At 42.4% G+C, this 27893-nt stretch overlaps 2 protein-coding genes across 3 annotated transcripts in view; both read right to left on the minus strand.

The window, feature by feature from the left end:
* Positions 1-8115: 8115 nt before the first annotated feature.
* Scml1 (Scm polycomb group protein like 1) lies at positions 8116-17013 on the minus strand. 2 transcript variants are annotated; one of them, XM_048336277.1, is made up of 7 exons: positions 16906-17013; positions 14573-14647; positions 12201-12305; positions 11471-11753; positions 11260-11370; positions 9749-9888; positions 8116-9423 (listed from the first exon to the last, which is right to left on the minus strand). In XM_048336277.1, exons 1-7 carry the CDS (start codon positions 16933-16935, stop codon positions 9289-9291), a joined length of 879 nt encoding a protein of 292 aa, XP_048192234.1. In that variant the 5' UTR covers positions 16936-17013; the 3' UTR covers positions 8116-9288. The 2 variants fall into 2 exon arrangements, with proteins under 2 accessions (XP_048192234.1, XP_048192233.1); XM_048336276.1 differs by having other exon boundaries at positions 11260-11397.
* Positions 17014-24996: 7983 nt separating this feature from the next.
* The window catches only part of Nhs (NHS actin remodeling regulator), a 321559-nt gene continuing 318662 nt past the window's right edge, over positions 24997-27893 (minus strand). Inside the window, exon 9 of the mRNA XM_048336527.1 lies at positions 24997-27401. Within this exon, the coding sequence (XP_048192484.1) occupies positions 26768-27401 (634 nt within the window). The 3' untranslated portion in view covers positions 24997-26767. The remainder of the gene's footprint in view (positions 27402-27893) is intronic.

Raw genomic sequence — 27893 nt, forward strand, 5'->3', positions numbered from 1 at the left:
GGGGGAAATCATGTTAACACATGGATAACATTATTTGGCAAGAGGGTATCAACTATTCACCAGTGAATGGGTGCTCCTGAGGTACTTGAGAGGGGTTGAGAGCAGTCTATTTTCTTTGTGTGGCTAGGGAATGCAACTCAGCAGGCAATGGAAGAACCATATAATGGAGGGCTAATTCTTTAAGCTCCCTAACCTTTTATTGCAACTGTTTTCAATGAGAATCTTTTCAAAAACGCATTAACCATCTTGGCATAGGAAGCCTTTCCTTGACTTCTCATTGTTAGGAGCGCTGGCAACTGGCCTAGGCTGGGATGACAAGATGCCCTCCAGGCTGTCCAGGAAAGCAGGGGTGGGGGGTGCTATTTGTCTCTAGCCAGTGTTGGCTCCCCTGACTCCAGTGGCCACTCCCCACCAGTGCTGCTCTCTTTCTTTTTCTGTTTTGTTCTTATATTTGTTGGGTATGTGGTTTGTGTTTGTTTTGAAAATCTCCTCCAGCCCTGTCCCTTCTCTGCTTTTGTGACAGCAGAGTATGCCTGGAAAGCCATCGTTAACCAGCCCACTGGCTCTCATGTGTCAACTAACCCACAACCCGAAGTGATCCTGGTTGCCTTGGCTAGTGCTCACTATCTACCCTGCCAGGCTCAGCCCAGAGCTGCTCTTGGCTCCTTCCGCCCAGCTCCTTCTTTTCCCCATGCTTTTCTATGAGAAGAGGGGCATGGCAAAGGAAGGTTTCTCCTATTTGGTTTTGTGTACTGGTGTCTGTCCCTTGGATAGTAGGCTCACTGAGGTCAGGCTTAGGGAGTAGGAAAGCATTGAGTCCTCAACTTTTGGTCCACAGCATACAAGAGCTAGTCAAGCCTCATGAGTTGCTTATGGAATTGTAACATACAGCACCTTCTCTACGTTTTCCTATGCATCTTGGTTTTCTTGGTCCCTGTCCTAGGCTCTGGCTCTACTAGGCCTCTTCTGAATCTGGGCAATGGTGACTTATACAAGTACCAGATGAAAAAGAAGCTATATTTTGGGTATTTCACTTAGAGCCTCCCTATTCTTCTTGTTGAGATTATGAAGGATAAAATCTATCAGAGCCCATTTGAGCAACACAAATTCCAGATTGTTAAAGTTCTAATCAGCTTCTTACTAAAACTTACCTCCCCCTTCTCAGTCTTCCTGGGGCTTGAACTCAGGGCCTGAGCACTGTCCCTGGCTTCTTTTTGTTCAAGGCTAGCACTCTACCACTTGAGCCACAGTGCCATTTCTGGCTTTTTCTATATATGTGGAATTGAGGACTCGAACCCAGGGCTTTATGTATGTGAGGCAAGCACTCTACCACTAAGCCATATTCCAAGCCCTCAATCTTCCTTTTGGCCCTCGCCCCTCCAGATGACAATGCTGCCAATCTACCTGTCCTTCTTCTCTTCTTTGTCTCTTTATCATGGGCTCTGTTGTCCCAGGCCCGCAGCCCTTCTCGTGCTGCCCACATGCTCCTCTGCTGACATCACATGTTCTTGGGTTTTCCAACATCTTTATCATGTTTATTCCTTTGTATCTTCAGACCTGATGACTGTCCCACCCCCATTCCAACCTGCTAGCTTCACAGGGTGAGAACCCATACTCACTAACCCTATAACCAAATCTAGCCTCTCCCATCCTCCCCCCTTCCCCAGCTCCAACTGTACTTTCTCGTTTTCTACCACTAACCAATTCCTATTACCCAACTACAAAAGGTGGATGTGTTCTCCATGTCTTCTCCCTCACCTGCACCATCCATGTACCATCTTCCAGTCGTTACCTCCTCAGTCTTCCTCAAATTCATCATTCCTTTCATCTGTACTTCCTATTTTTCACCCAGCCCACATAGTCTTTCACCTAGAACCTTAAAATGGCTTCAGAACTGGACATGGGCAATGTCTCTCTTCTTAGCCCTCCATACACACACCAGAGTGGTTTTGGTAATTAGCAAGCTGTGGTGTTGGCTATCTCCTACACTGTGACCTCCATATGCGCTGGCCTTCCAAGGTTAGGCCCCAGTCTAGAACTATCCTCCTCCCTTAGGGGTAAGCTTCAGGAATCCAGAAGAGTTAGCATTTCCCAGTCCTTGTCTCTATGTACTCTCCTTAAGGGCTCTTCTCCTTAGGACTCCTTTGGTATCCCCTTAGCCTGGCTAACCCTTCATGGTCTAGTTCAAAACAACTCCTCCACCAGAAAACTTTCCATGACTTCTCCAGCATAAGCTGCCCTCCCATAGCAACACACACACACACACACACACACACACACACACACACACACACACACACTATCATCTTGTCCATCTCTTTCCTTGGGAAGTATGGCTTTTCTATCCCATTAGACTATAAATTCCTCTAGGGCCTAGGTCATGCTAATCATTTGGGGGACCCTCAATGAATGTATGTGGATTGAACGGAACCCACGGGGAAAGTAAAAGTAATGTCCTTCATAGCCCAAGCATTATAGCACATGGAAACCCAGATACACAAAGGATAAATACCTGGAATCCATAATTCATGTTGCAAAAAAGATGCACTGCTTGGTTCTTTTAGATCAAATGTTTCACTATGCTTTCAAAACAAAGTATATTATGCAAAAGTGGTATCTGCATTTTCATAGAAATATACATAGACCATAAAGCCAATGATAGTCAAAATATCATCGCTGCCATGCAAAAAAAAATGAACATTTGCATCCCCAGGGTCTGTGGATTTTTAAAATAAATTACATGCATGGACTACTGAACAAATATGTACATTATAAAATATGTGCAAAAATCAAGATTTTGAAGGAATGAAACCAATATAAATGGGTTCAATATTTTCTTTCTGCATCCCAATTCATCATTTTATGTGTCTCACTGGGTTATAATGAAATGAGAATATTCTAAATCTTTCAACTGGCTGAGTGAACCTTCAAATCCTTCTATAAATCCAGGCATCTCTCGGTTGTAAAATATGGGAAACACTTAAGCACAAAATGTTTCTGCATCAGAACTAGAAGCCATTTGTGTCACTGCACCTGAACAAGGAGATGGCTGGAGACTCTGCATAGCAGTTAGGGGGACTGACTTTATAGCCACAGGATCTGCATTCAATTACTATCTTTGCCCCTTCCTAGCTATGTGACTTTGCACCAGTCATTTACCATCTCAGCCTCCATCTCCTCATCTGCAATGGAATTAAAATGTCTTTGGGTACACGAGTTAGTATATTTGAAGAAAAAGAAAGCACTCAGAAACTACTCAATGTATTTGTTCATGTGACACTTCATTTATAGACAGCAATCGTGGGCATCAGAATTCACTATTTTTTTTTTTAGAAAAAGCCTTTCATTCTAGTTAGTATTATGTTTAGATTTCACAAAGGTGGGCTTCTAACCAGGTACTTTCATGCTTTCTCTCAGAGTACTAATAATTGAACCAACATAAATGTCATTTTATTTTCCTGCCTTTTGGCCTGAGGAAGAGGTTGATCCTTTGGCTGTCAAGCAATAAAATGGACTAGTTGGAAAAAAGAGGAAAATAAACATGGGCTGGGAGAATGAAGCCCAGACGAAGGCTGGCTGCGGAATGATAGTGGCTCATGTTCATAAACCCCCATCTGCCTTAGATTCTGTAGCTGTAAAACCACACACTGTGGCCTTTCTGATGGAGACACACTGACCAGATAACTCCCTGGGCCTGTATGTAGGAGGTGCTTTGAGCACCTTGTTTGCAGTAGATAGGCCCCAAATAATGGATGAATCTTTCAGGCATTCTTCTCCCCCCCCCCCCCGCCACACACCTACCAGGACAGTGCCAGGATCGGTTTCAGCGCCCTTTAGTGCAGAACTATTGGGATCCCGAGAGGCTCTGCAGGCAAAGTAGCCAGCAGCCCGATGATCAAAGAGGCTTGGGGCTGACTCAAAAGTACAGAACTGAACCTCCTGTCCCTTTGTTGTCGGTCCTGGGGCTTGAACTTAGGGCCTGGATGATGTCCCTGAGCTTTTGTGCTCAAGGCTAGCACTCTACCACACTGAGCCATAGCACCACTTCTGGTATCCAGAGACTTTCCTGCCTTGGCTGGCTTCTAACCATGAGCTTCTGATCTCAGCCTCCTGAGTAGCTAGGATAACAGGTGTGAGCCACCAGAGCCCAGCCTGAACTCCCTTTTACCAAGTCTTAAGATTCTGATGTCTTAGAGTGGGAAAACTGTTATTTGTAGTAGAAATCTACAATTTACCTCACAAGATGCAGTAGCAGCTTTTGAAAATGAGTGATCTTTCTAGAATGTGCTTTATATACCTATACTCTGAATTATATATGGGTGACCACAGGGGAACATGTCTTCTATATAAACTGGGGACTTTGAAATAACTAACTACAGAAAAGGATTTCTGGGATCAATGTAGAAAGGGAATTCCTTACACACTGTGTTTAAGAGTGCTGACCTCTCCACCACTGGAAGAGGATCCTTTGTAGTAAAGGCATTTTCAAAAACTCAAAAGAACCATTGCTTCTAGGCCCACCTGCTGAAGCAAGACCAGCCTCTTCCCACGTCGTGTGCGTTGGGACACAGCATCCCCTGCTGTCAGAACACTGGGAAATTCCTTTCCTGAAGAAAGCCAGTCTGTGTTTGAGGATAATGATCCCGATGGCGAATCCCTGAGGGCTCAGAAGGGGGCGCCTCACCCTTGGTTCACAGGAAGTCTTGCGGTTGCAGCCTAGCCCAGGCGAGAGGAGCCCCGCGGCTCGCGTCTGCGCCGCCTCCCAGGCTGCAAGCAAAGGCAGAGGGCAGCGCTCCGAGCAGGGCGCCCCGGGCCAGCACCACCTCAGCGCGCCTTGGGGCAAGGAAACGTGGTCGGAAAGGGGGGCGTGGGCCTTGGGATCAGCAGAGGGAAGGAAGGGACCCCTGGCATGGGTGGCTCGGCTCTGTGCCTGCTCCTCCCCCCGGCTGCCCCCGCGACCCCGGGGGAACTCTCAAGACCCCCGGGGGGCCAGCTCAGTGCAGACTCCCGCGACGCAGGCGGCGCCGTGGACGCAGGAGCTGCGGAGCTTTGGGGGACCCCCGCAGGCCTCCAGCCCAGGCCCACTGCTCATGGCTGCTCACGCATCCCGTCCCCAGAGCGCGACAGTCACCTCCCCAGACAGCCCGGCAGCTCCTTCTCATCCACCTGCTTTCCCCGGGAGGCCGCGGAGTGAAACAGGCTGAGCCCTGTGAGCCCCCAAGACGCGAGGGGGAAGGGACTTCTGAGAGTCCACCTGCAGCCTTGTGAGCCGCTGCGCCCACAGGACAGCCAGGGGGCCCTGGGGACTGTGCTCTCATCACTTCTGCTCCACTCCATCCACAACACTGACGGCCACTGTACAAGGCACCAAGGGTGACCACGTGGGGCGTGACCCCTCGACAGGGCTCAGCTGCGGTGGCAGGGCAGCACATGGGGCTCGGACTGAACCCTAGTCACACAAAGCCGCGTGTGCTTGCTGCATTGCAGCAGAACCCAGGTTCAAAGTAGGGATTTGGGGCTCTTAGGGACTCAGGAAGGTCTTCACAGGGACTGGGGAGGGGCAGGGCAAGCTGGAGGGAGAAAACTGAACATGTGCATGCTTTTTTTCTCTAAAGGTAGGGAAAGACCCCCAAAACCCCATACACATCCCGAGGCTATGAGGCTCTCTATAGCTCAGTGGTTATGAAACTAGAATCCATTGGTTCATTATTGGGAGGAGGGGGAGGGAAGAGGGAGGAGAAAAGGAAAAGGGAGAATGAGATTCCATATCTATGTCATGCTGCCTACTTAAATTTTCAAGAGGACACCAACAAATATCCCTCTTTCCTGGGATCTCAAATCTAACCATTTGAGAAATAAAAAGTAAAGACAGATGGGCACCGTGGCTCACGCCTGTAATCCTAGCTACACAGGAGGCTGAGATCTGAAGATTGCAGTTTGAAGCCAGCCCAGGCAAGAAAGTCCCTGATTCCTATCTCCAATTAAGCACTAAAAGAAAAAAAAAAAAGCCCAAAGTGGAGCTGTGGCTTAAGTAGTAAAGCACTAGCCATGAAGGAACAAAAAGCACCTGAGGACCGGTACACAAAAAAGTAAAGATAAAGGCTAATCTTTCTTCTACTGGAGAAATAAAGATGTCAGCACTAAAGTGTTCATAGAGAACGAATTTATTTCTAAAGTGTCTATATGGCTGCAAGGCCCAGGAAGGGACCAGAGGGACGTGCAACTGGAGGAAGCCATGAGAGGTGGAATGCCTGAGGCCTGGTGACCTCAGGACTGCAGGGGAGGGGCCATTAGGAGCTTACACTGGCAGCCACTCTTTGGGGAACCTGGACCAGATGAGTAGGTCAGGGTGCTAGTATTGAACACGCAGGAACCAGGCAAGAATGCAATAGCAAAGAGGACAGGAGAAGAGTCAGTTGTAGGAGATACCTGAGCACAAAAGCATACAGATATCTAACAGAATACACAGGCCTGGAACTAAAGGAGTAAGTTCAGGAAGAGGGCTGTGGTTATAAAAAAAAAAAAATCACAGGTGGTGTGGATTTACTAGTCCCTCAGAAGAATCTAACCGCTAACTCTAACTCCTAGACTGTAGGCAGTACTGTTTCCAGACTATTCTTTGTGATGTGGTTGCTATGGATTCCTAAAAAGGGCCCTTTTTGGTGAGGGGTCTTGTTTTGTAACCCAGGTTGGTCTGGTACCCAGTACAGAACCTAGGCTAGCCTTGAACTCTTCTTGATCCTTCTTCCCCAGCATCCTGGGATTACTAGTGTATACTACTGCACCTTTTGTTGAATCTAAGGTGTACTTTTCAATTATATCAATGTCATTTAATTTTTTCAGAGCCTTTTTTCCAAGTTGTTTATATCTCATATTTCTATGGAAGCATCCATGTGGTCTTTTTGGTTTTGTTTTCCACGTTCTGAGTCTACGTAATTGATCATACACAAGTTTATACCTGTATTTGAACCTCTTACAACCATGTAACTAGTCCTGATGTGCTGACTGCTTTTGCCTGTAATTGTCCTTTGTCTGGATATTGACCTACTTTTGGTTTGCTTGCTGATCAGATTTTGAGTTCTTTTTTAATGTCCAAGACATATGACAAAGTAGGTAAAAGCATATAATCGCTTTTAAAACTCAACCTTTGAATCTTCTCTATGTGGGCATTTAACCTATTTATATAGATACCATTAAACGAGATTGATTTGTGCTTTATCTATTATGTTTTTGCAGGTGCTGTCACCGGCCAAATGGCCATGCTTTGTTTCCTTTTTGTCTTCCTCAGTGGTTTGGACATGATAAATCAGTGTTTTTGTATTTGAACAATTATTATAAAAGCAATATATTTTAGAGAAACCAGAAAGCAAATATAAACAAAATGAGGTAGAGTGGGTGCCAGAAAATTAAGGCTACTTAGCCCTCATAAAGATTTACCAAGGGATCCTGTCAGGAATCAGAAGGCAGAAGGGACAACGCCAGGTGTATCAAGGTGTGGTCAAATACAGCCAGTGTTGTCAAATACACCTATGAGAAGGAGGTTATCTTGGGACAGGGAGAAGACTGGTATTTCCTAGTATACTCATAGTCCCAGAATACTGTCAGCAACTAATGTTTTGAGCACAAATAAAGCTTGCTGATTTTTTTTCTTCAGGGGCTTACAAGGTCTCTTTAATACTATTGCCCTTAGCTCCTGGGTACCTGTTTACCAAAAGAAATCAAGGAATGCTCTAAAACTCAAGTAGCTAGATATAAGAAGCTACAAAATCTATGGGAGTAGCTGTTTTTAAACTTTAATAAATTATGCATTAATGTAATAGGGTGAAAAGTGAAATAAAGTCAGAGGCTTTGGTATTTAATGCAGTCATTTAACTTTATTACATTTTAAAATCCGAAAGGGGTGGAACACAGTACTTTTTAAACACATGATGGCTTTTAAACTGGGCACAGGATCTTCATACTAACAATTTGAAAGAAGATCAAGCTCCAGAATTAGGTTTTATGGTGCACAAGGAACAATATGGATGAAGGAACTGTTTACACAATGTGCACTCATTTGCATCTGACATTTGTATATAAAGTGTTCTTTTATATATTTGTATATAAAGTGTTCTTTAGTGTTCTTTTTTTAAAAAGGATGTAAATTCATACCCCTGGTGAACGAACATACTGATGTTAATAATGAAGGGCTAATATTATTAGCACCAATTCTTATTAGGTATGTTATACTAAAAGGTATATGATGTAAGAACCAGGAATAACAAAATAATATGGTGCATGTTTTTCTTGCAAATCTTAGCAGCACACATGGCATAGGACTCCGCTGTATGAAAACCAATCTACCATTTCTGATTTCCCTGAAGAGCACGTGAAGAGCTACTAGTCATGGCAAATGATGCAGATGTATTTCATAGGAGAAAAGCCTGGAACTAATATGAAGCTCAGCATTACTTTTGTAGCAGTGCAAAGTTCAGATATAGGATGGAATTTAAACCTGAATCTATGCTATACTTGTGAGGATAAATACATACAATAAAATATGTATCTAAAAATCTTGGATATAAGAGGCTTTACAGAGTTATAGAAACAACAAATTCTTAGCTAAATGTCTGTTAGCTAAAACAGGAAAGCTTTATGGCAACAGCAATTTGAACAAAATATAGTAAGACTCTATTCAAAACACTCTTTTAAGAGCAATATCTGACACAGAGTGATCACTGTAGTTATCCTAAAACCCGCTGAGATCCAAAAATCTACAAAGTTGCATTTCCCTCTAAACCTGATTAATCAACCAATGAAAGACGTGAAGCTGTAATGAAATGAGGAGATTATAATACAATATTGCTTTTCTGGAAGCTGGTAGACCAAAAATAGTATCAGAGCTAAAATATCTGAGATGTTTATTACCTTCATCTTTCTATTCCCATATGAGGAAACATTTCTCTCAGGTTATAGGAGTTGTCAACCTTGGATATGTGTGTGTGTTTGTGTGCTAACTGTTCTGATTCCACATACGCCAAGTGGTTTTTGTTGTTTCCAGCAAGGAAGGCTATTTGTAAATTATGGAAGAATACCAAAAAGACATAAAGAATAAGCTTTTAACTTCAATATGATCTTAAGAACATGTTATAGAGATTTCAAAAAAGTAGATTTGACTATAATATTGTACTTATCAAATTCTAGATATAGCATACTTTTAGAGGAACTTCCTATAAAGCAAAACTAAGGGCAGAAAACTGCCTTTGCCTAATCTATACCCCATCTAAATTTCTGCAAATGGCTTTTCTTCTAATTTGGGAAGCGTCTTTCCTTCTTGAGCTTCTCAATAAGGTGGCATAGTTTCAGAGCTGATCCCAGCTTCAACCCCATATATTTCATCATCATGTCAGTAGTAAGAAGTAACAGGGCCTTTCCGTCGATTTCCTATAGACAAAAGGAATTCATAAGAATTAATGCTGTCATATCTGACCAGCAGTTATTTCTTTAGCTTTATGACAAGGACTAGGAATATAAAAGCATGGCAACATTAACTGATGGGGGTAAAGGAGAACAGGAAAAAATAACAGAGGGAGTGAATTCAACCAAAGTACATAATATACTTTATGGAAATAGCACATTAAAACCTCTTTCTATAATTAATATATGCTAATATAAAGAAAAGTCATTAACTGAAAGGTCTGCACAGAGGTCATTCCATAGCTTTAGGACAGCTGAGAAGAAAAAAAGAACAGATCAAAAGATATATTACATGTTGTTGGATGAGACCAGAGAGGAAGCAAGCCATCTGAGGATCTGCACGCTTCAGAAACAGGACCACCTCATCCACAGACCAAGTTGAAGGATCGTCAAGGGTTTCTTGTTTCAGCACAACAGTGTCAAATCCTTCAACTTCAACAGGGAGACAAACACAAATCACATTTGACTTGACCCCTATTCCGAAAGAAGAGATGTTAAGGTAAGGGAGTAGTGGTCTCACTCCTAGAATCTTCTCTTAAGCATTCAAGCAAGAACTTCAGACTCCAACGTCAAAATCTAGTAGTGAAAGCCTGAACAAAGATGATCTGAGCACAGCTACCTAACTATATTCCATATGACTTCTCCCAAACAGGAGCAGCTTCAAAAGATCACAGACCCAAGGTTTCCTGGGCAACAAGCAAGAACAGCTAAAGATCCATTACTTGGATTAAATTAGGTTCATCTAACCTAATCCAGCACGTCTCCTACTTTAAATGTACTGGATGTCTTCTGATATCTCTTTTAATCTTTCTCTATCTAAATTGGATTTTACTAAATATAGGGAAATGCCCCAAATTTACAGGTTTCTAATTGCCTAAACATGATAACATTTCTGTGGTTGCTTGCTGGGGATGAAACCCAGGGTTGCGTGCCTGTGGGACAAGCACTGTGCAACTAAACTATCCCCGGCCCTGAAACTCTTCCCTTTAATCAAACACTTTCAGGAACTCCATTATCTTCGAGAAGCAACTTATTAGTTCTTTTGCCAAATCTCTCCTCTGATTTTAATGTGGATATTTTTAGAACCACTTTTACTCTTTAGATTACTATCTCTTGTGGCTGAAATGTTAATCTGAATTTTAAACAAAACATAATTACATTCTTCTGAGCTAGGTAAGAAGTAACTTTAACATTTTATTTAATTCCTCTTGCATGTTTAATTGCACAGTAGTAGAAACCAATGGAAAGGTTACATGTTTAATCAAAAAAATAACTGGGACATGAAATACTTCAGGTGTTAAGAGGTCAACAGGTTTTGCTGAACTGGTCACTTAGCTGTTGGGAAATTTCTTTGTATTTGGACAAGTATTCATTAACTCAAGCAGAGCACTGCAACCTAAAGTTAGTGTGTTTTGTACTTTGCTAGATTTGTTTTTCTAGCCAAGGATAGTCAATACGAACTTGATCTTTTCTGTGTGTGCATTAGCCAAAGGTAAAACCTTTCCTGCCTATCACCTGGGCATGCTTTGAGTTACTTTATCTAGGACAAAAGGTAAAGAAAAATAGAAGATTAAAAAACCCATAATAGGGCCATTATGGGTCTCAGAGGAGAAGAGCCGTGATAGTAGGTTAGCACAGTACCTTACTCAAATCACAATACACACTCAATAAACATTAGTCATCATTATAAACCTCACCCAAACCAGCCCTTAAAATAGCTTCCACTAGGCTGGCCCAGAGGACATTAACAAACACAGGTTAAAGCACGTCATTTGTAACACATACACTTCATTCCAAACTCACCAAAATCAGCAGAGATGCATGCAGATGCCTCGGAGTGCTTGCACTCCACTATGGGGAGTCCATTGTACACCGAGCTGGTCATTGGCTGGTCCAGTGAAGTTGGAGAAATTGCTGTAGAAGATTCAGAAGAGAAGGATTCTGGAAATCTCAGAAGTGACAAAGCAGATTGAGGCAGTAGAGTCATCAGGTCTGAAATATGACTGGTACTCACCTCCAGAAGAAGTAGGAATCTGAGAATTCTCTCCCAGGGGTGGTGACTCCAGCTCCCTCAATTCAGGCTCCTGCAGAGCTGACTGGGATTCATCAAAATATTCAGGGGTGTCCATAGCACTACCCTCGTTATCATTTTCCTCCCTACAAACGGGTATGCTGGAGTCAAGACAGCTTTCAGAAGAGGAGAACAAGTTGGTGTTATAGCGTTTACTTCTATTTTTCATAACTCTAGCTCTTCTCGAAAACACGTAGCTGTTCCTGCATGAAAATCTCACAGTATTCTGAAATGACACAAACCAAGCATAAATCAACAGTGTATAAAAAAGAAAATTAGAAGACTCAATTTCCTTTTGGTTATATGATTAGATTCTTCTTCAATCCTATATTTCATGTGGTATACAACATAAAATACTCATAGCTATATAGTTATTAAACCTAGACTTTAGCATTTTTTATTTTATCCTCCCCCCCACCCTTACCATCTACTACTATAGCAGGGATTTGACCAGCCTAAGCTTGAACTTACTACTTTTACAAAGAAATAACTTCCAGCTGACTGGCCTCTTTAAAACCAGAAATGTATCAGAGTTCTGAGCTTAGGGGCTGGGGATTTAGCGCAGCGGAAGAGCGCCTGCCTGATGAGTGCAAGGCCTCGAGTTCGGTCCTCAGCTCTGGAAAAAAAAATTGGTAAAAGACCCAGCGTTCTGAGCTTATTTTTAAACACTTACACGATAATACCAAAGGGCTTGTTTGCGCAAGCGCTGGATTTTCATTATTTTTTTATGAATGACATCGCACTTCTTATCCAGGTTCTGAAGAGCATCATGAATAACCTATTAGGATACAAGGTATTAGTAGCTGTGCTTGAAAAGAAAAGTGACACAAAGCCACATTTCCACTGCCAGACACAATGAAAGTGCTCAAGTCGTTAGAAACATGGTGGCTGTTACGTGAGGTCTGGCTGGAGGTGATCCAGAGTCCACCTGGGTTAAGACACAAAGCCTCAACATCCTCCTACACTTCTCTGACCCCTGCTCACATCAGAAGGTGCTGCTGTGACGGGCTACAGCCACTCCCATCATGGAAAAAGCTCTCTTGGAAGGAAACTGTTCCAATGTACAAAGGGGTAAAAGGTCACCCCTCTCTACAGTGCCTTGTGATTACTAGGCAGCGCCACTTAGGTGATTCTCTGTCCTTCTGGACAGAATTGGAATGAAAATGTCTCTTCTTGGGTTTTCCTGAGGCCATAAAGCTTGTGGTAGCATTATGTTCATACAGTTTAAGGATATACTGTATGGTGGCTGGTCTGATACTGCTCAGCACTCTACTGGAATCTCTATTATCACCTCTGGTTACCTTAACACAAGTTAGAAGGGGAAGCTAAGCCATGTTCAGAACAGAGAGTCTGACCCCAGAAGGTGGAAGGTGTTTACAAGGTGAGGACACGTGGAAAGGCTTTACAGAATACAAAGGACAGCATGTTCAAAACAGCCAGAGAGCAAAAAGTCATACTCAAGACAGCATTATCAAAGCAGGATTGGGCAACTCCAGAGGAGGGAGTGTGGGCTCAAATGACAAGGAGAGAGGCTGGAGACAGGAGAGGATGCTCAATATAGGGAGATCTCTGAACCCAGGAGAGTGAGGGAAGGCATAGAAACTAGGTGCCTGCCTTGGGCAGTTTCCTATGGCTATCTCCAATGATTAGGAGGGGTCTCAAGCATGGCCCTGGGCAGGCTTTCTGGCTGTAGGGACAAGAATGAGGATGTAACCTAGGGGTGTGTGTGTGTGTGTGTGTACCCCTGGGTTCTGGGAGAGAAGAGATGGGACTCTGGAGCTCAAGGGACAGGGAGCTGGCAGGGAACAGTCCAACCCTAGGCCTCTTCTCTGCTCCCAGTTTCCACTCTGTACTTGGCTGGGTGGAAAAAAGGCTGTCTGGCAAGAAAAAGGAGTGAAGAGCTGTGTGCTGTAGTCTGGAGTAGGGAGTCAACAGCTGGTGGAGGAAGCCAAGAGCCAACACCCAACAACGTACAAGGGAGAAAGAAGCTTGCTGGGGAAATGGGAGGATGTGGCGGCTCAAAAGGACTACTTCTGTACTTGGCAATCAAGACGCCACTTCCTACGCATACTCAGTGGGGGTCCCTGCATTGCATATCGGGTTGCAGGCCTGGTCCCCCTGCTTCCCTACACAGCCCAGTCCTCAGGAGCTTTTGTACTTGCCCACATGACAAAAGCTCTCAGGTGTCCTCACTCCTTGGAATGAACGATGAGCTTAGTCTTTTACTTAGCTCATTCTAATTAAGTGTTTTCTCTAGGATAAAAGACTTATTTTTTTGTGAAATAAACTTTGATTTACCTATGGAGAGGCAGATCACAACATCCCTAATAATGACATAATTCTTAGATCAATCTTGACTAACAAGTCAACGTACTTGGCAATGATACAACTTGGGGGAAAGGGGAGTTGGTTGGGAGGGAAGGAAAAGTGGGAGAAAATGGAGGGGGTCATAGTGTTCAAAAAGAAATGTACTCATTACCTTACTTATGTAACTGTAACCCCTTTACAATAAAATAAAATTTAACAAAATTTAAAATAAAATAAATATCTCACATGCTGGGTGGGTGGTTCACACCTATAATCCTAACTACTCATGAGGCTGCGACCTGAGGGTTGCAGTTCAAAGCACTAGCATTGAGCACAACCAGGCTCGGTGACAGTGCCGCACACCCGAACCAAAACACACACACACACACACACACACACACACACACACACACACACACACACACACACACACACACACAGCCAGAAGTAGTAGTGCTAGCTTTGAACAAAAAAAAAATAATAATAAAGCTCCAGAACAGCACCCAGGCCCGGAGTTCAAGCTCCAGGATAGGAGGAGTATAGAAAGAGAAGAGCACAGGAGAGAAAAAGGAGAGGACAGAGGAATGGAGAGGGATGAAGAAGAAGAGAGCGAAGATGAAAGGGAAGAAAAGGGTGGAAGAGAGGGGGAAGAGGCAAGCAAGGAGGGGAGAGGAAAGAAGGGAGAGGAGAGGGGAGGAGAGGAAGGAGAAGGGAGGGGAGGGAAGAGAACGTTCTTACCTCACAATGGGTAAGAACATCCAGCATAGAGGCCTCTTCATCTTGTCTAGTGAATATGGTGACTGGAGCAACATTTTGCTTAAAAATTTTTTTTTGAAAAGCAGTTAATGTTGTATTTTGGTAAGAGCTATGTTTTATACCAGAAAAGATAAACCACTTTGTTTACCTTTTTATATCAACCTTTTAAAAGTCTTAATCTAAAGATATAAATTTTAAAAATCACCATACTTCAGGTATGGAAATGATGATTGCCAATTAAGGAAAGAAGGAATGCATTTTCATCAGAAGAATTTAGACTTACATTTCCAGTAAAAAAAAATGCCCTGCTTTAGGAAAAACAGGGAAGGAATTGGGTGGGAGTAGAGGAATAATTAAGAGCTCATTTTGCATTGAAAAAAAAAAGAAAAATCAGGATAAAAGAAAGTATTTCCTTATGTATGACTTTATCGAGAACTTCCATATATTCACAATTTATACCTCCTTTCTATTTAAAATGGTAAAGTTTTAACACATTAGGCAGCTATCAACTAAAACTACTTATGTCAGTGATATATGTAGTTCTTGTTGATATATATAAAGAACACTATTATAGTATCATCATTATAAATAGATATTTGGGTTATCTGCAAAAGATTTATTAAAAATGAAAAGTGAAGGAACTAGGAAAGTTGAGAATAAAATGTGATTTCCATTTTACTTTTAAGAAGCTCCAAAGGCTTATTTGTCTAGTTTTTGTTGCTGCTGCTCTGTTTTGTGGCACTGGAGATTGACACCAGGGCCTTGTTCATAGTAAGCAGGTGCTCTACCATTGAGTCCTGCCATGCACCTCACCCCAGTCCTTTTGTTTCTGAGACTGGGTCTCACTCTTACCTTTGTCTAGGCTAGCTTTAAACTATGGATCCTCCACTCTCCATCTTCTGAACAGGTAGAATTACAGATGTACACCATGTCCAGCCCAAAGATCTATTTCTACTATCAAATGACCTTTGCCCATTGTATAAACTGGACTGCCTAAAATGCCTTTTTCTATGAATGCTAATGCTCTTCTGTCTCTTTCTTTCTCTCTCAATCTCTCTCTCTCTCTCTCGTCTTCTTACTTATTTAGTACCTTATTTAGATCTCAGGGCCTGAGTGCTGTCCCTGAGCTGCTTTGTGCTCAAGGCTCATACTCTACCACTTGAGCCATAGCTCCACTTCTTGCTTTTGGGCATAGTTTAGTTCCTGTGATCCTCAGGTCTCAGCCTCCTAAATCATTAAGATTACAGGAAGGATGGCACTAGCAACTGGCTTAAAGCTGTCTAAAAGCAAACTGTTGCATGGCCAAAACAATGTAACATGACTGTGTTTTTTTTTGAATAATCCAACAGTGCCACCCTGTGGACAAAATGGGAAACACTTAAGCACTTAAATTTTCTGACACTTTTTAAGCACTTAAATTTTCTGACCAATTAACCTTAAAACTAGTGCTGGTGGCTCACACCTGTAATCTTAGCTACTCAGGAGCTTGAGATTTCAGAATTTAGGCTTGAAGCCTACCTAATGGTAAATCTGAGAGACTCTGATCTCTAATTAACCAGCAAAAGCTTGAAGTAGATGTGTGATCCAAGTGTTAGTGCACTGGCCTCGACGAAAAAGCCAATTGAGAGCAAGAGGCCCTGAGTTCAAACCCCAGTATCAGCACATACACACACAGTAAAAACCTTCTTAGGTATAAATAAGTAAATCATAGATAAGCATTGTTTTTGGTTAACCTAACTGCTTCTTCTACAAGTAACTTAGGAAATCAACAACTATTTTGAAATAAGCACACTTGGTAGTTACATATCTTTTTATTTTCAAAATGGAAATATGGAATTGAGCGATAGATCACTACTTATAAAAACATGTCTGATGTTTTCCAAAAAAAGGCAGATTGAAAAAGCTAATTATCCTGTGTTCCTTGTCATATGTGGAATATGGTCTTTAAAAAGATGAATGGCATGAGTCTGAATCTAGGGAGAGGGGTAGGAGTGGGGACTAGATAAAGGGTGAAAGGAGAGAGTGAGATTGTATAAAGATAATATGAGTACTTCCTATGCATTTATGAGAAAAGAACTATGAAACAGTTAAAATTGTTTTAAAATGGGGAGAGGGAAGGATAAGAAAGTGCCAGGGAAGGATAAGTGCGAGAAAAAGTAAGAGAAGGGAAGCTTCATTGAAGTATTTTAAATGTATGTATGAAATTACTAAAACGAACCCCATTTGTACCCTAATTTTAAAAGAGTAAATAGATTTCAAAAAGATAATAAACATAATTTAGAAAAGAACAAAGATTCGGGATTTAAAAGACACACCATATGGGCTTCATGGCTGATAGAAGACATCTTGTCTTGTGCAACAGGAGAGACTCTTCCTGAGTCTGTTTAAGTGATCCTGAAAAGGAATGCACAAAAAGTTACTCTACACATTCCCTAAATAACATTGATTCGCGTTTGGAATACCATCGCAAGTCAGAGTCTTGATTGGTGTGCCCACGTATGTGTGTGCGTGCACACACACACGCATGTGTGTGTACACAAGTACTAGTCTTGTGGCTTTAACTCAGGGCCTATGCGCTGTGAATTATTTAACCAGTTCACAATTCATGGATATTCAAGTTACTTGTTTTGCTTTTATAAAGAACACTCTAGAGCAGTCTTGCACTGATGCAAGTAGTTCTGGGGTATACATTTCTAGAAGCAGAAACAATAGATCAAATTATTTCCACATATGAAAATTCCCCATTACTTCTTCCCCAGTAAGTTTCACAGCATACTAAGTACCCTGCTAGTCCTGTATGTAGTTTTTTTTCCCAAATTTTTATTCTCAAACTGATGTACAGAGAGGTTACAGCTTCATACGTTAGGCATTGGATACATTACTTGTACTGTTTGTTACCTCGTCCCCTGCATGTAGTTTTTAAAGTTGAACAAATAACAGTACCAAGTGGCGCTTTAGCATGAGATGATCAAATGATTATTTCCTTTGATTTATTGACATAACATACTTCTTTTCATTAAGGTCTTAACTCAAGTTCTACCTCTGAAAAGCAAAGATGCTATGTTCAAAACTACCCCATCTGGTTACAACAGTGCTTTCTCCAATAACACTCATATTTTAACAATAAGGCAAGGACATATATGAACAACATCAAAGAATGTAAATGCTTTGGGCTCCTGACTAGAATAAATTAGATTAGCGACAACCTCACTTACTAGCTAAGTAAGTATAAATAACTTGTGGACAACTTATGTGTACTTAAATTCTCCATTTCCTACTTTGAGGCTATAAAATAATAACTGTCTAAGTCTCATGGAGGTACAGGGATTAAATCAAATAATAACAAGTGTGTGCCACAATGCTATTGTCTTACTTGGCTATTTTCTACTATTCTCTTTTTACCTATTTACATAAAACTATTTCCAATAAAATATCATGGAATACATAAGAATTTTCACTGTCATAATATTCAATCTGCAATCATATTGTACATTATAGATAATAAGTTTTAATAAAAGAACTGTTTCATCTTTTAAGTACTAGGGCATGCTGCAAACAGACCAAAAAAACCCTAGCTTTTCTTTAGAAACACTTCGAAAGAAATTGCAACATTTGGCATTTCACTTTGGATGGATTTTTAACATCTCTGTGTGTCCTACTTTTTCCCCACAGATAAATACAATTCTTGCTTGATAAACTGCACTATTGTCAAGTATGTGTGCCCAATTTTCTAATGGGCAAAATTTAGTCTTCCAATGTATAATACTAAATGGTAGTAAAGTGGACCATACATTTTAATTCTGTCTCACTGCTTCCCACAAAGTAATGATTACAGCTTCTACTATAGTGTTAAGAGAGCTCAAAGGACTAGATAATGCAAAATAATTTTCATTCTTTAAGCTCAAAACCCTGCAAAACCGGATTTACTTAAAAGGAAGCATATTTCTATATTATGATAAAAACCTAAACTAAATCTAAACTCATGGTGTTCATTTATTTTCCTCTAAGTCCTTGATGTTTCCATACTCCAGCAAGGCAATCTTTCACTTCTCCAACAAGACAGGATCACAAGGTTGGGGGCTGAACAGGGCACTTCACCCTGGACCTTAGCAAGAAAGAAGAAAATTACCACAGCCGAACCTCCGCGATGCCTGTTACAAAACCACATACCTGTTACAAAACCATAAAAGCGCCCCGAGCCCGCATAAAGTCAGATGAAAGAGGGACAGCAACAATTCCCAACATAGTTAAAATAGAGATTTTTCTAGTAAATACCCAAACAGGGAGCGGGCTCAACCCTGAGCACGCAGTCAAGGCTCCCCGCTTTCCAGGGATCCCCAGATTTTGCAGTTTGTACTGTCTCCAGCAGCCGCCCTGTCGAAGCAAAGCACACTATTGAGAGAGCATCTACTGCACCCTCCGATCGACGTCTTTCGTTGTTTTCCGTCTTTAATCAACAACGAAACTGGGGGAATGGAGAGGCCGTCTTTGCCCAAACGGGGATACCTTAACATCTCCGCGGGAATCTCAAAAGGTGGCACTGGAATCAAAATCGTCAAATCGCGACTTGACTAAATCGGAAGAGCGGCCGAGTCCGTGCTTCCCAGCTCCTGCGATCCTGCCAAAGGCCGACCACGCCTCCCTCGCCCCCCCCCCGCCCACCTCCACTTCCCACGCCGCCACCGGCATCGCCACCGGCACCGCCGACCTCGCTCAGTCCCCGCGCCTCCGCCCGCCCCACTTTCAACATCCCCTCCGTCCCCCTCCACCCAGGAAGAGCAAAGCTAGAAAGGTTCCACGCGGTCCAGAAAAGTTAGCACCAAGAATAAGGGCTCTACGGCCCGTGGGAACCGCCCCAAACCGGGCGCTTTGGAAAGTTGAAATTTCAAGGTGTAGTAGACGCCCCGGTTCTGATAACGAACACCCCGCACCCCCAACCCCACCCCCCACCCCCCGAGAGTCCCAGCTTCTAGGCTAAAGCCCTGCACACCCCAGCCGAGACCAGAAAAAGTTCCGGAGCACAAGAAAGTCCGACTGGACGGACAGGGCTACTCTGATTGCACCCGAGCCCAGCCTCCGCAGGGCGTCCGGGGGCCAAGCGGCCGGTCCACGCCCCAGCTTCCCACCTTTGCGACCACTGCTGCTTACCGCGGGCGGCGGGAGGCTAGCGGCTGTCGAGTGGCGGGCGGCTGTCGAGCGGCGGGCGGCTGTCGAGCGGCGGGCGGCGGGCGAGTGGCGGGCAGTTGGCCGATGTCCAGTGGCGAGCGGGATCAGGGGGCGGCGGGCGAGCTAGCTGCTGTCGAGTCGGCAAGCAGCGAGCGGAGAAGAGCTGGTGAGCGCGGGCAAATATTCACCCATCCACGTGCACAGCTGGAGGAGGGCGATTGTCCTGACCAATCAACGGCCGTCTATGAACATTCCCTCGCCCTGGACTAGCCAATCCTGTGAGCCATCTTTTTAAGGGGCGGGGTTGTTAGCTCTACCTCTGGGCTAAGAGCTGTGGAGGGAAGGGTTGTTGCTAGGGAGACAGCAGGGGGAGGAGCTTCAGGGCCGTCTCTGGGGCAAGTCCAGACCTGGGCTGGAAGGGGGGGGATGGGGGGCAAGGGAATTTCTCACGTGGAAAGGACCATTGCTTTGGTGCCTGCGCGATCCCTTCCCCGCACGTCTCAAGTGCTTCGGTCGCGTGTGCTGTGCGTTCTTGCTGAATCATACTGCATGTGTGTAATCCCACCTATGGGGTGACCGCGAGCCGAGCACACGCACTATGCAAAGCACTCAAAGAACTCCAGTCATTTTTTTTTTTTGCCCTGGACCTGGGACTTGAACTTAGGGCCTGGGTCATGTGGCTCAGCTTCGGGGTGCAAGGCTAGCACTCCACCCCTGGAGCCAACCTCCACTTCTGGCATTTTGCTGGCTCAATGGAGATCATTCAGAATCTCACAGACTTTCCTGGCTGGACTGGCTTTGAACCGGGATCCTCAGGCCTCAGCCTCCGGTCGAGTACATGTGATTGCGAGAGGGAGCTCTCGCCGCCTGGCAAGGATTGCAGGTATTTTTTTTTTTTTACAAGTAACTATTGCCACATTTACTGTTATTAGCACCATTTCTACTTTTAAAAAATCTCTTTTTAAAATATTTTTAATTGTTATAAAGGTGATATACATAGAGAGGGGTCACAGTTTCATAAGTCAGGGACTGAGTACATTTCTTTGGGGACGATGGCACCCCTTTCCTCACTTCCAGGTTTTCCCTCCCGTTCCCACTCACAAGTTTTATCGTTAATTTTCAACATAGTGTCTACTAAGTACAAACGCTGTATTTGTTCACTTGTAGTCCCTGCATTGCTGGTTCCTTCCCTTACCCTCCCAGACACAGATAAAGAAACAACGCAAAAAGAAAAGAAGAACAACAACAAACCCTCTTATTTCCATTCCCCGGAAGAATTCCAGCTTTTCAAGGGGAAAATATTAGCAGAAAAGCAAACAGTGACTAAGATCTCTGACAGAAAACACTGTACAATAATTAAAATTTCTGGACTCACAGGTAACAGCCCCGTAGGCTGGATCTAGTGATAGGAAATTCTGACAGGCAAGGGGGGGGGGGGGGAAGAGACACCAAGACAGCCATTCTCGCCCTGTTTCACAATCAATCTTTCAATCTCTCTCTCTCTCTCTCTGTCTCTCTCTCTCTCTGTCTCTCTCTGTCTCTCTCTCTCTCTCTCTCTCTCTCTCTCTCGCCTCTCCTTCTCTCCTTCCTTTCTTCTCTCTTTCATTTTTTTTGCTGAAAAGCACTAACTCCTTACTTGGATCCACAAATTAACTAAAAACAGGAAAAACTTTGGCATTCCTGCCTACAATTTGTATTTAATCTTTGCTTTAAGCTGGCTTCTCCATTGTCACTTTGCAATCACCTTGGGCTCCAGGAAAGACAGGATTGATGGGTACCATTTTTCTTACACGGGACCTATATGCCCCCTAGGAAATAAAGCCTTGTAGGTCAGAGCATTCCCAAATGAGGGCAGTCCCCTAGTATGATAAGGCTTCACCGTGGAACAGGAGGAATCATCCTATGGAGAACAGATTGCTCCCCTCAAGTAATGACTGTGATGGACACTTATCCCAAACCTGGGAGAACCAGATCCAAGATAATGACCAACCAGGCCTCACCTGTAACTGGAGGGGTTGTTTTTTGTTTTTTTTTTTTGTTTTTTTTTTTGGTTTGTTTTTTTTAATGCTGGTACTGGAGCTTGAAGTGCTTTTTTTTTTTTTGGCCAGTCCTGGGCCTTGGACTCCGGGCCTGAGCACTGTCCCTGGCTTCTTCCCGCTCAAGGCTAGCACTCCGCCACTTGAGCCACAGCGCCGCTTCTGGCCGTTTTCTGTATATGTGGTGCTGGGGAATCGAACCTAGGGCCTCGTGTATCCGAGGCAGGCACTCTTGCCACTAGGCTATATCCCCAGCCCCCTTGAAGTGCTTTTGCTTAGCTTTTTTCTACCAATGGCTGGTGTGCTACCACTTGAACCACACCTTTACTTCTGGCTTTTGGCTCAATGCTTGGAAATTTAAGCCTCTTGGATTTATATGTTCTGGCTGGCTTTGAATCATCATTCTCTGATTTCAGCCTGATTAGCTAGGGATATAGACATAAGCCACCAGCCACCAGCATAAATAAAACTCTTTAGGCATGCTTTTTGGCTCCTACCCTGAAATTTTCCACTAACCTAAGCTCATGTCTGTACCCCTAAAATGACCGAAGATGAACTGAAGTGCCATTTTCCTGTGGTATGCCTATACCTTGTAATAAAATCTCTCTACCCTTCATCATGTCTTTTTCTGTGTTGGTACTAGAATTTGAACTCAGGGCCTCAAACTGCTTTTTGCTGGTGATTTCTTTGGCATCTCTTATTTGGCATGAGTGGCTGGGTCTGATGCATTCCTTTCACTAAGTTTCAAGGCTTTCTTGAATCTGTATTGCTGGACACAAGGACTAAGCCTGATAGATGTGCTGACTCTCCAGTAACATTTCCCCCTTCCTCTGAAACACACCAGAGATGTCCACTTTAACTGGCTTCCAGGAGTATGAGTCAGTGCTTAAATCTGGATGGGGAAAGAGGCCAGGCTGTAGCCATATGAACATAATGAAAGCTCTTTCCAGTCTCCCAAGCTGAAACAGGCTGGAGTGGAGAATCAGCACAAATCCTAGAGCCATGTTTGCTTGGTTTGAACCCCACTGCCAATCTGTAGTTGCTCTGTGGTTTAGGCAAGGCCACATATTGTCTGGTGCTGCTCCATTTTTCCCTTCCATAAAATAGGCATATTTTGAAACAGAATAATTCCAAAGAACTTTTTATAATTTTAAGGACGATTTATGTATTTTGCTATATGTCCATTGCTTCACACTTAACTACAATTGTAATAAACCTATGTCGAACTCTCATTCTCTTTACACTCCCCCCCACCCAAAAAAAGTAAAGCTATAACTCTTTCCCTGGTCCAGAAAGGAGCTGGATGTTCAAAGTACAGCTTTCCTTCTCAAAATGAAACTAGATGAATGTCCATTATAGATATCACCTATTTTTGTGATATCACCTATTTTTGCTTCAACTTTTTGCCTTAGGTGTTCTTTGATGTCCACTTGCCTATATAACATTATGTTCCTGAAAAATACAATTACATAACAATGAAGAGAATAAAACCAGTTGTTTAATTGCAGTCACGTTTATTTGCAGTTTCTATACACACTTTCTAGGTAATCAAACTTTTCTGATACATTTTTTTGAGAGGGGTTCACAATGAAACTGTCACCGTTTTTACTAAAAATAAATACAAGACTTAAAGTGTTGCACAGCTCTAAAATATACAAAGGCTTGGATTGAATGTAAACGTTGAAAACATCTTACAAAAGAAACCATCTTGGCAACAATTAAAAAAGTTCATATTTACAAATATTACAAAAATACAAAATGGATGCAAGTCCATAAACCATTGTCTTTGGGGCCAGCATGAACTGGTTCTAGTACCTTCTTCAGCATTTTAGATCTCTGTGTCAGGATCTCGTTCTCAAAATGCCACCACTGTGGCAAAGACTTACTGACCTTTGGCAAAGAGCAAATAGCATATTTTCTCGGTACAACTAGCCCATGTCCTCTGCTTAGCCAAAAACAAAGCAAAACAAGCAAAACTAAAAATCAGAGCAGAAATTTTTTTAAAAAGAGAAAATTTGCCCCATGTGACATAGACAGATTGTATAAACATAAAGAAAAAATAGCATCAGTGCAAACAACAGAAGAAAAGTTTGGAATGATGTTCTTTATAATACCTAATGTGTGTACCCTGCTTCAAGCTGGCAGTGATGTTAAGACAGCCCTAAACCTTGCTTTTGTTTGTTATAAAATAAAGCCATGTAGAATATTCCAGATTACTAAGGAATTGCTTGCTTATTTTTTTTTACTCAGTTTGTTACTCAATACTCTTTTTTTCCACAGTGAATTTTAAATCCATCTTTATTTGGGTTTTTTTAAATATATGAAATATAAAATAGAGAAACTCTGCTATAGATTTTTTGAGTAAACAAAATAAGTAAAACTATATTATAAGGGTTAGTTCTGTGATCATTACATATAGAAGGTATCTTATTGCCTCATAATTCAAGTCAATATGTATTTTAAAATATATATATGGTACCATTACTTAAATCAATGTCAATAATAAAGAGGTGACATTTTTTATTAAAGCCAATCCATGGGTTTTCTAGTCAAGATTTAGAATCATTTTTAAAGCCCACATACCTTTCTTCACACTTAAAAAACCCCTAGCTATGCAAAAGCCATACTGCAAACGAACTGCTTTTATGAAAATTACAATCACCTATTGTGACCGGAAAGAATGGTTTCTTATCACATTTATCTAAAATCTTTTATTTCTAAAATTTTGCCAAGTGTACTTTTCAAAGCATGAAACAGATTTGTTCATGTTCCCATGCTGTTTTTCTTAATTCATGTGTTCCAATGAGAAATGGATGGTCCATTTGTTTTCAAACCCCAACACAGTTTTAGTAATAAAAAGTATAACACTTCATAAATGTTCAAACCCTTTACCAGGTAGCTTATCTATCCCCAGTACACACGAAGTTCTCTCTCACTCACTTGCACACGCTCTCTCTCCCTCTCTCCCTCTCTCTCTTCCTCTACCCCTCCACCCCCAGCACCCATTTTACCTACAAGAATGACAAGAAATTAAGTGACACGATTTGGTACTAAAAACAAATATTAAAAGCCAGACATTTTTATTTTCTTTCCAAACAAACAAAACACCAACAGCAATCAGAATCTCTAATTCTTAATCTGTAACTCTTAAAACACATCTCTATTGAAAGACAGTATCTTCTTCCATCAGGCTTTCTCATGTTGTGTATGAATGAATCACAATCTGCAATCAACCTTTCATACCTCCTACTTTCCCAAGTAGCACTTGCATAGGCATAAAGCCGGCTGCTTATCAATTTTTTTTTGGTAACCCTGGTGTAGTCTATCATTTTAATCACATTCTAGTCTTTGACAAAGATCATGTCCCTTCTTAAATCTCTCTACGTTGTACCTCTCCCATTCAAAATCTAAGTACATAGCTGCTTATATTTCTGACAGAGGATTCCAAACACTAGTAACAGTTCACGTTAAAATCAGGAAGTGCAAAAGCCACTTGTAGATTTCAACTTCTAACTACCGTTTTTTTTTTTAAGACAAGAAAATTCAAGTAATTTCAAGTAATTCAGCGTATTTCCCTGCCTTCATGTTATCAGAGCCTTTGCCCTGACATTTCCTTCCCACCCACCACCCTCCCCTTTGCCATCAGGCAGATATAGCAAAGCCAGACAAAAACTCAGCTGTATGTAGCATTGTGAACCAGAACTGCGTCCCATTCCCAGTTTACCAGTGAATATAAATAATGCATATACACCTACCTATTTCCCAACTACATTGTTCACAGTGTCATTTCTGTTCACTTTTTAGGTAGCATGAATCTCATCAGTACAGAGAGAAAGCTTTGCTGAAAACTCATTGCAGGTTTCAATAGCTCTGTAACATGCTTAGGTTTTATCTTTGTTAGTTTTAAGAACCCGGAGCTAATTGCTAAACTGTTTAAGGACTTTAAAAGATTCTAGTCATTAGATTATGACCATTTATGACCCCAGTAGCCTAATATGTTTCATCATAACCTAAAATGAACTACTGGTTTTTCCTACTCATTCTCTTGAAAGCAATCCACTGAAAAAATTAAAATCTAAAGGACACTGTCAAATGCTGTTTTTCAGGGCTTTGTGTTGAGAATGATGATTTCTTTCATTGATAAAAGATATCAATCAAAAGCATGCTTTTCATTCTGTCCAGATTTCCATCTGGCAAATCAAAGCCATGAGTTTCTATTAGCTTGTTTACATAAATGACGAGGTCTCAGTTCATTACTTTTGATTATTCACATTTCAGCATATGACCTCAAGATTTCTTTTAATTTGCCAGTTTTTAGTTCATAATTGAGGTTCATCACTTTCAAATCATATTGGTGGACATTTAAATATGGTATTTGATATGCAAATGGTATTCACAGAATACAGTTATTACACTTTATTCTTGTATGTTCTATAAACAGTTGGTGTGCGGTAGATAATTGGCCACATGTCCACTCATTGTTGATAAATCTATTTACACACTTTTATCAAAAATATGGTATTTACATATGTGTAGTTCTTTCTTCTAAATTTTGCTTTAGTTCATTTTAATGTAAAAAAATACCAAACCTCCGGAATAATTTCATCTTCTTAAAGAATCATGACAGTGAGGGCTTTATTTTCGGAATAGGCAGCTCTGGGAAAACCTTGTGTAGGTTTCATGAAAAGTAGATATTATTATCTCTTTTGTATTTCCTATTATCACAGGGAATGAAATCAGATAAATCAAACTAATCTAAAGAAAACCATGAAAAACAGTGCAGCTACTTAAAACATGAAAACCAGTCCAGAATGACTACGTCAACATCCCATTTCCCCAGCAGACATTTAAAACCGTACTACTTAGCAGTGATGTTAGCCCGTCCTATGGGGACTTCTCTCAAGACCGCTGTGGTATCCCTATGGTCTGTCATTAGGAAGGGTGTGGGCGTTTGGAGGGAGCCTGGTCCGGAAGCCTATGTGGAGCTCTGGGAGGAGCGGTCATCATGTGGGCTCCCATCCGAGTTTTCTGTCTCTCCCTCAGAGATGGCCTGCATGGGTGTATTGTACAGCCTGCAGCGCACACTATAGCGGCTGCTGCTGGCCACGGGAGGTGCCCTGGATCGGCCCACCCTGGCTGATGCTGAGGTGGCAAAGTTCTTTGAGGAGAACCCTTCTACACTGACTCGTGGGGAGCATGGGCAGAGTGGGGACAGTGCCTCAGCCCCAGGTGACGGCTGGTGGGCATCATCGGAGCTTTGGGGGGACTCCCCTGGGAGCTCCCCAGGAGGCTTAGGCAGGATGGGACTCTTGAGAATCTCTGTGGCAGACATGCGGTAACTGGAATCAGAGCGACTGCCTTTCTTGAGGAGCAGCAGCTTAAACTCTTCGTTGGACGTGTTGGATTTTTTCGCATTTCGGTAGATGAGACCGGGAGATCTCTGGCTGGTGGCGGTTGTCCCGCTGCTGCTAGATGAGGCGACAGAACTGCTACTGCCACCACCGCTGCTGCTGCTGCTGCCACCGCTGCTGCTGCTGAGGGGAGCTCTGGATTTGCTTCGGACAGACATGTCACCAGAATCTTTTCTTCCAAGTACTTTCCGCTTGGATCTTTGAAGAAAAGAGAAAATGAGTAAAATGTAGAGTCCGCCTAGGACGACTTATGAAATCAAAAGTAGTGGATGCCATTCCTGCATCTGTTTAGGAAGCTTCCTGTATGGGAGGTTACTCAGCCTTATGACCACAGAGATAAAGAGGAAGATACATTCTTTCCCCTTGTGGTACTCGCAGCCCTAGAGAAATTCTCTGAGAACCAGTGGACATTGGCTACATTCCAGAGATGACATTTTTAGATAATGGCTACTGTGGACATTGGACATTCCAGAAGAAGACTTACTGAGGTATTTTGCAACAGGTTAAGAAAGAACTGCTGTCTAACCGACTCTCAACTTACAATGTGGTCAGAGACTGCTGTTCTTTTTTTTTTTTTTTTGGTTAGTAAATCTGTCTTTAAAATGGAGATTAAATGCTCCAGAATTTACCTCCAAATGATAGCACAAGTGTATAGAGCTATGGATGGGATCGGATTGGCCCTGCTTTGAT

Source organism: Perognathus longimembris, chromosome 28 (genome assembly GCF_023159225.1).
Source record: "Perognathus longimembris pacificus isolate PPM17 chromosome 28, ASM2315922v1, whole genome shotgun sequence".
Classification (NCBI taxonomy): Eukaryota; Metazoa; Chordata; class Mammalia; order Rodentia; family Heteromyidae; genus Perognathus; species Perognathus longimembris.

What these genes read in the sequence shown, in the direction of transcription:
- Scml1 (XM_048336276.1), bottom strand. Translation starts at nt 16,935, where the DNA reads ATGTCTTCTATCAGCCATGAAGCCCATATG. An exon ending in ATGTTCTTACCCATTGTGAG is followed by an intron (nt 12,306 to 14,572) that starts GTAAGAACGTTC and finishes GTATCCTAATAG; the next exon opens with GTTATTCATGATGCTCTTCA. An exon ending in AAGCCCTTTGGTATTATCGT is followed by an intron (nt 11,754 to 12,200) that starts GTAAGTGTTTAA and finishes GTGTCATTTCAG; the next exon opens with AATACTGTGAGATTTTCATG.